Source organism: Crocuta crocuta, unplaced genomic scaffold (assembly GCF_008692635.1).
Source record: "Crocuta crocuta isolate KB4526 unplaced genomic scaffold, BGI_CrCroc_1.0 scaffold25, whole genome shotgun sequence".
Taxonomy (NCBI): domain Eukaryota; kingdom Metazoa; phylum Chordata; class Mammalia; order Carnivora; family Hyaenidae; genus Crocuta; species Crocuta crocuta.
Window position 1 is genome coordinate 2,288,142 of NW_027532015.1, and position 8,457 is coordinate 2,296,598.

An 8,457-nucleotide genomic window follows, 5' to 3' on the forward strand; every position below is an offset into this window, starting at 1 on the left:
ACTTCATTTTGCCTTCCTTTCTACCCCTTCTTTCTCTTTCTCTTCACTCCTCCCCAAATCTCCTAAACTGAAGAGCCCGCTCTTGGAAAACTTCCAGTTTTCTCGTTACTAGCTTAAGAATGACAGCGACATTGTTTTGATTTGGGGGTAATTTATAAATTACTCAGCCTGTCTTTCTTTCCCCTTTAGAAGCCAAATTCGGTTCAGCTATTAAAACACTTCTTCCCCTGAGTGGGATTTATTTAGATTTAGGCAATGACTTTGGTACAGATTTTGGCAGAGTCTACCTGAAATTTTTTTTAGCTCTCAGTGAGTAGAATGTACTCACTCACTTTTACAAATTAAGGTCCTTTAACAACATCAGTAACTTTGAAAATATAATATTTTATGAAATAGACTGTACAACTACAGGGGTGATATTACAGAGAATAACATTCCCTGCGATTTGTGTATTAACACACACAGAAAGTGACTACATTGTTCAGTCTGTTTCAGGGGCAAAAACATCACACGGTGGGTATAAAGGAAACATCAGTGTTCAGTTGTGGTGCAAGGAAACAGATCAAATCTAAAACCCAAGTGGTCATCAAATGAAAAATGAGTCGATTCCTGGAGGTTTTATCTACTGACGTGTTATTTTCCAGTGGCACTGGGTGAACCTTGGATGAAGAGGGTGGGGCCTTTTCATGAAGTGGGGACAGGTGGGGGCCCCCGATGAGGCTGGGAAGTGCATTTCTCTGGCTCTAAGAGCTAATGAATTATTCCTGCAGTACAGTATGTATTTCTAAATTCCTGCAGAGAATATATAGCTTACACTTCAGTAAATGCTACTCTGAAGAAAACATCCATCTAGACCATCACAGAAAACCCTATCAGACGGTAGGTGGCTCTGTGCGCTGAGGAAGGCTGAACTCACTTCCCACATAGGATAGTGTCCGGTTTGGTGGGTCTTTTACCCTCCGAGCAGACACCTACATGGCCCTGAAAACCAAGCCGACAGATGAGCTGGGCATTTCTAACACTGAAAAGCATATTCCAAACACTGTATTACCATATTTGGTCAAATCTAAGGCGTCAACATGTTACAGAGCGCTGAGAAGAGAAAAGAATGCCAGTTAAGACAGGAGGCATCATCGACAGTAAGGGGCAATCCTGACTTCAGACATGAAGAAATATACATCGTAGGGCTGGCAGAATATGGGAAATGTGTTCATTATTATTTAATTTTTAGGACTTAAACAATCGAAAAACTGTGATTAAATTATTCACTATCAAAGCCATAACACCAAAGACCCCCGGCCTGTTGGAGAACTTTGGATATCAGAGGCACTTTGGTGACCAGAGGTCAGGACAAGGAAACCCCGCAAATACCTGGGGACTGGGGAGAGAGGCTGGAGTTTCAGGCAGTGAAGTCTCCACCTTGCGTGCTGCTGTTCGCGTAGCCACCTCCTTCCGCTGCTGACCATGTTCTTTGTGAGACAGAAGGGAAAGCACGTCATAGAAGTAAAGGCTGGCAGGCTATGACTCTACACTATGAAAATGTCGTTCGGGGATGTCATGTCATGAAAAGGATCACAAAGTTGCACAATAACCCATGTGAATATCAGGGACAAGTTTATTCACATGTAGAGTTGGGCCTTTTTTTTAAAAAAAAAAAGGAAAACGTAAGCTATATGTATTTTTAAAACAGGTTAAGGGGCACCCTGGTGGCTCAGTCAGTTAAGCATCCGTCTTCGGCTCAGATTATAATCTCACACTTCGTGACTTCGAGCCCTGCATCGGGCTCTGTGCTGACCACTCAGAGCCTGGGGCTTCGGATTGTCTCTCCCTCTCTCTGAACCTCCCCTGCTCATGCTGTCTCTCTCTCAGAAATAAATAAAACATTTAAAAATTTTAAAAAAAGAAAATAGGTTAAGTATTCACTAAAGACATCAAGTACTAGAATAAAATCAGAGAGTGGGTTCTTCACTGTAGTTGGAAGAGAAAAATGAGGGAACTAGAAGAACTCATGGATGATGAATGTGGATGCCCAGTCCCTAAAATCTGCAACACCATGTCAAGTCCAATCCCGTCAGACGTGACATAATCGAACAAGAACACTGAATTGTTAAATGGTGATACACACACAGAGAGAAACAAAATCTGGCTTAGGTCAAAACCCAACACATAATCCTTATAAGAAAGTATTATGTCCCATTTGAAAGCAAAAAAGTTTTATTTTGGAGGATGCCTCAGTGGCTCAGTTGGTTAAACGTCCAACTTCAGCTCAGGTCATGGTCTCAGGGTTTGTGGGTTTGAGCCCTTCAACGACAGTGCAAAGCCTGCTTGGGGTTCTCTCTCTCTCTCAAAATAAACTTTAAAAAGCTTTTTTTTCTTTTTTAAAGGGAGGTCAATTTATTGATNTGACAGTGCAAAGCCTGCTTGGGGTTCTCTCTCTCTTTCTCTCTCTCAAAATAAACTTTAAAAAGCTTTTTTTTCTTTTTTAAAGGGAGGTCAATTTATTGATTTTTAGTTTATTTATTTTTAGTGAGTTCAAGCCCAACTTCGGGTTTGAACTCAGGACCTTGAGATCACAAGTCACACGTTCTACCGGCTGAACTAGCTAGGAGCCTTCTAGAAGAGGAGGAGCCTCTAGAAAGAAGAAAGAAAAAGGGAAGCAGTGGTGCTTGACTCTGATGGCGAGGTCATAACACCTCCTGCGTCTTCCTCCCTGCCTTCTCCCATGGCTCACCCGGTCTGGTGGATGTTAGCTGCCACATCGTGGTCAGCTCCCCTGAGAAGTCGGCCTGGTGAGGGACTGAGGCATCTTGCCAACAGCCATTGAGGAATGAGGCACCACATGCCAACAGCCATGTGAGTGAGCCATCTTGGAAACAGAGCGTCCGGCCCCAGTCAAGCCTTCAGACGATCTCTTGAGTTCCACTGCATGAGCGACCCCGAGCCAGAACCATGGAGCTGAGCTGCTCCCACATCTGACCCACAAGCAATGGAAGACAACGTTTACTGTTTTAAGTTGCTACATTTGGGGATAATTTACTCCACGGCAATAGATAACTAACAACAGACCCTGAGTCCAGTCTCCGTCCCATAACTGTCATGTAACCAAAGGCAAGTTTTTCCAAGCTTCCATTTCCTTACCTGTCAAATGGGAATGACATTCTCTCACAGGATTATGGTAGGACCTAAGCGTCACTCTGTGTGTTAAGGTGTTTAACATTGTGTCTACTCAACAGAAAACACTAGCAAAATGTTAACAACTGTTAATCAAAGCTCCAAACAGTCGCTATGTGAAACAAACCTGGATCCGCAGAGCCGCAGCAAGGAGACTCACATCATCCTCTGCGATGACACCATTAAAATGTACCCCAAGAGAACCACATCCAAGCTTTCCTATAAACAAGTTGGTGGGGGGGGAGGAAAAAAGACACTCAGGATATTGTTGTTTACAACCAACTGCTCCTAGTAAAACGTCAGCATCCTGAGTGCCATTCTCATTTTCAGTCAAGGAACTTAGGACATCTTGGCACAGCTCCAGGTAGGTCACCAGTCCCCGGCACGGCCTTGGGGCTCCTGACTGGGCCACAGGCACACCGAATTACAGTGGACGAAAATCTTGCTTCTACCTCTAACCGGCAACTTTGACACTGGGCCCGTTATCTAATGTGGGTGCCTGCAACCCCGCAGAACTCTGAGGAACTGAGTGCAACAGGGAATGTCATGGTGTTGAGCATCTGAGAATAGCAATGTCACTGAGGTACACAGGGTATCCAAAGGGGGAGTGAAATAAATAGCACAATCGCAACCACAGTGCTATGTGAAAGGTCAGGCAGGCTTCCTTTGAGAATTTTAGGGATCCCTGTATTAAAAGTGAAATGACCAACTTTGCATAGAAACTGAGAAATTACATTTTTGGATACTAATTTTAGGGATTACCAGGTTTCCAGAACAGAGGGGTATTTGTACTAATGGTGTTTTTCCTTCTTTAGCTGGTACTTATAAAGGTTATGAGAATGAGCACACATGGAAAATGCTTTAGTCTATATCCTCCCTTGGAGAAAAGAAACATTTCTAATAGCAACTTTTTTGAATTAAGAAACTATTTTCCTCTAGTTTGGACCACTCTGCGTTTAAATTATCCATTTTGCTGACAGTCCTTTGCAAGAAAGAGCACAAAACACTTCAGACGAAGCGTTTTGTGATGTTCTACAGTCAAATGTATGAAGGGCGTTGGAAAATCATATCCCTCCGGTATTGTTTCGAGATTAGTAACACTTCACAGTTTTATAAATCGTATTTAGGCAAAAGCCAAGAGTCTAGAGAATGAGGTTTGTTGTTTTGTTTGAACCACTAGAGATCTGATCTAAAGATCCTGTCCAACCATCATGGAAAAGAAATATGCTTCCCGCATTTTTATCTCTATCTTTACATGACGATGAAGGAAAAAAAACCCAAAAGCCTACACTCCAGGAGCTGGTATCAATTTATTAATGCCTATTCCCAGAACAGAATCACAAGTACCCAGGTAAGTGAAGAATATTTCACCTGTAATGTTACACAGGGAATAATTCCGCCCATAATCTCAGCCACTGCACTGCATAAAATAGAAGGTGGCTAAAAGCAACAAAGATTTTAAAACGCAACACAAGACGTGCCTACACATACATTTTAAACCTTGGAAAGGATCTTACAGGAACTGAAATTTCTGTCTGAAGAAAGTTACCTGAATTTCAATAATGCTTTTAGTCTCATAGTTTTCTTTTCCTTCTACTAAATTCCATCCTGTAAAATTATGTTTCATGTTTTCTTTGTGGGAACGTGTGAAATGGGGACCCCAAGGCGACTGATCATAAGTTACTGTCACTTTGCTCTGTGTGCTCTTCTCTATTTCACGAACTGTCTACTGTGAACACTCTATTGCTTCTGTAGTACAAATCAGTAGTAATCTTAAAACTTAGAAGTTCTGAATCCAGAGAACTCGAAGCTATGAAAATGGTAACTCGGCGAATCAGAAATACGTTCTTCACATTTCGTGGTGAAGGAGAATTGAGAAAAGAAATCATTACCTCATCCCTCTGCCTGTGTAGACGCAGGGCTCCACCCAGAGGCTGTCTACATCCCGCCTGCCAAGGCTGTCTGCACTCAGCCCACGAGTCCGGCGGGGGCCCCAGGGGACCCGTCCCAAACCAAGTGGGTCTTTTCACTTCCCACTAAAGACTCCCCATTAGCTCGTGGCTTTTCCAAGGACAGGTCAATGAATCTCTTTAAAAGATGGCCTTTCATTTAGAATTTTTTCTTGCTAACCAAACTTTCTACAACACAAATATTTAAAGCTAACGTGTCGTAACGCTTTCCCTGGAAATCCGAGAACTTTCCGTGACAGGAGCTGCCCTGAGACCACCCTGGGAACTTGGCCAGAATAAATGGGCAGGACAAGGCAAATTCTTCTTTGGTCTCCGTGCCCTCTCTGCTACCTGAAAAAATTTCAGCTTTTCTACAGCCTGGCCCAGGGCATCCTTCCTAGCACAGAAGTGCTGTATGAACCCATAGATTGAATTCTCAGATATTTTCTCATACTCTGGGAGAACTAGTAACTCAAAAAAACTTTTATGTGAAGTTCTGAAAATAGGAAAAGCTAAAGAAAACTACATATTAGTGCAGATAACACTTTGAAAACCACTGGCGATTAGTTCTAAGTTAAATATATCAATCATATTGGGTAACAGGAAAATGCAATAAATGAACTTTTAATATAATTTTGGTAACAATGCTCTCAAGAGTTGAACTCATAGCTTAAAACATCTATGTCAGTTAAGTGTCCAAATCTCAATTTCAGTTCAAATCATGATCTCACAGTGAGACTGTGTCCTGTGTCAAGCTCTTTGCTCAACACTGAGCCTGCTTAAGATTCTCTCTCTTCTTTTCCCTCTGTCCCTTCCTGTTCTCATGTGCACACTTTCTCTCTTTAAAAAAAAAAACAAAAAAACCTCAAGAGACAAAACACATTGAATTCACTATCAAATAACTATGTTTTACTACTTTAATAGAATATAAAAATCTTTAAAAAAAAAACGAGTATTAGTAATATATTAGTATCAACTTATATAAACAGCCCTTTTGAAATTACTGAAACCAAAGCAGGAAGGAATTAACACGGAGTTGTACATTCTAAACAGCTTGAGACTTTTTCAAAAGAACATTCAGTGTATCATAACATACCGATAATCAGTTAAAATTTGAAATGAAAACCTGGCAAAAACATATAGGCCCAAATCTTCCAGAATTTCCCTGGGAAAAAACTTAAGGGAAACAGGTAATAGATATAATGGATTTCAGAATAACTGGAGTTCAAAATTCATAAGGAAGTATCCTTATTTTGTTCCAAGTGCAACTGAGATAATGATTAAATTACAGGCAGGTTGAATTTCTCTAAAGCTACTGTCTTACATCCTCCGAATCTCATTGGGAAGAATCCTTCCTTGGGCCTGAGTTTTCAAATACAGACTTACATTTCGCTAATAAGAAGTCTGAGCTGTTTTGTGTGCCAGAGGTTCGAGAACAATGAAGCGGTGGTGGCCGGGGGGGGGGCTGCTTTATTGGCAGCTCCCATCAAAGAGGTGCCGTGAGGTGCAAGCTCATGTATTCCTCTCAACAGTCTTGCTCTCATCTTACAAAGAAACTGAAGATCAGAGAGCTTAAGTTATTTGTCCAAAGTCACACAGCTTGTAAATATAATGCAACTGAGAAACAATCCAAACACAAAAAACCCTTCTTCTCTTTGAATGAGATCAATTTGACTCCAAATTCCATGCTTTTCTCATTATGTTCATTATGCTGTCTCCCTTCAGGGCCATATGAGAGATGGCTCGAGGTCCTCCAAGATCCCACAGGCCATTAGCATGAACTTGAGATGCAGCCCGGGGTTCCACTACCAGTCCACACCAAATACACTTAAAATGATGCTGTTAAGGGCGCCTCCATCTATTTTTATGGGGGGTGGGGGGCCCTGTACCACTGAGTATGAAAATTTCACCATAAAACCCTGCCTTCACCCAATCGCAGGTTTATTAAGAGTTCTTCTGCTCTTAAGTGTGAATAAAAGCACCTTTCCTTTTAATAATGTTTTCAAAAGTCTCTTTAGGGTGGCACGGTTATGCAAAAAAGGGAGAAGAGCCTTTCTTCAATCTGTGCATAGATTAAATTTCCATACTAATCAAAGCTGCTGAAATTAAAACGGACTATCAGGAAATAGAACGTTATATATAATAGTACTGACTGCAAAATGTTCATCTATTTAATCAGGAGAACATTTTTCCCCTTTGTCTTCACCGTCAGCCCTGTGTCTGAACAGGAGACTAGTTCAAGGAGATGCCTCTGTAACTGCAACTAACTTAAAAGTGCAACCAATCAGAGTACAATTCTCTAGTCCAGGTTTATTCATTCATTCATCACCCGGTATTTACTGAGCAAGTATTAGGTGGGACACTGGGCATGCAAAAATCACAAAGAAAACTACTAGTACGGGACCAGATACATTTAAAATAAACCACAGTGAGTCTGCATACAGAATCAGTCAAAATATAATTAATGCCTTGATCTCCCCAACCGCACCCCCAGGAGGATGGTTATGTTAAATCTAATGTTTTTAAGAATGCCTTTAAAAAAGTAAAGGTCCCCAAAAGAAACTTAGTAAAAATATGGCAAAATTTCACTAAAAAAATATACTGTCACCTTTATATAATCACAGAACTCAAAGGAATTCCAAAGAACACTGAATAGACTATCTCTAGCCAAGATTATACCAAAATTGTCCTAAAAATATAAACTCTAATAACAAACAAATAGCAAGTAATTATAACAGCAAAGAGCGTTCACTTAAAAGAACATAAAGTCAGGGGTGCCTGGGTGGCTGTTGGTTGAGCGTCTAGACTTCGGTGCAGGTCACGATCTCCCAGTGCGGGGGTTCGAGCCCCGCATCGGGCTCTGTGCTGACAGTATAGAACCTGCTTGGGATTCTCTCTTTCCCTGTCTCTCTGCCCCTTCCCTACTCATGCTTTCTCTCTCTCAAAATAAATAGATTTAAAAAAATAAATAAATAAAAGAACATAAAGCCAAAACTGACTTTCCTAATCTAAATTCTGAGCAGAGGAGCAAATCTGCCATGACCATCATTTATGGGTTAGGCATTGGTTTTTTCAGTCGGGGAAAGAAATTTATAGCCTGAAACTACATACATTTCAAAGGAGTTATTTAGTGTAAGTCTTTTGTTTGCTAAAAAGATCGATTAATCCTACATTCACATTACATTATACCTCTGGTTGCTTCATTCATCCATGTGATGAATGAAGCGCCAAGCACAAGGACATTCTGGGAAATTCCTGAGCATTGTCCCTTGCACACTCTAACCCACCCCAACCCCCTTCAGCCCCTTCAGCTTTTAATCTGACTGATAAATTCTTG

General features: G+C 41.2%; 1 protein-coding gene across 2 annotated transcripts in view; it reads right to left on the minus strand.

Moving 5' to 3' along the window:
- Positions 1-8,457, minus strand: part of MTHFD1L (methylenetetrahydrofolate dehydrogenase (NADP+ dependent) 1 like) — a 173,663-nt gene that overhangs the window by 144,977 nt on the left and 20,229 nt on the right. For both annotated transcript variants that reach the window (XM_077776038.1, XM_077776037.1), the window contains exons 8-9: positions 3,299-3,390; positions 1,372-1,469 (exon numbers count right to left, since the gene is read on the minus strand). In XM_077776038.1, coding sequence (XP_077632164.1) covers positions 1,372-1,469; positions 3,299-3,390 — 190 coding nt within the window. The remainder of the gene's footprint in view (positions 1-1,371; positions 1,470-3,298; positions 3,391-8,457) is intronic.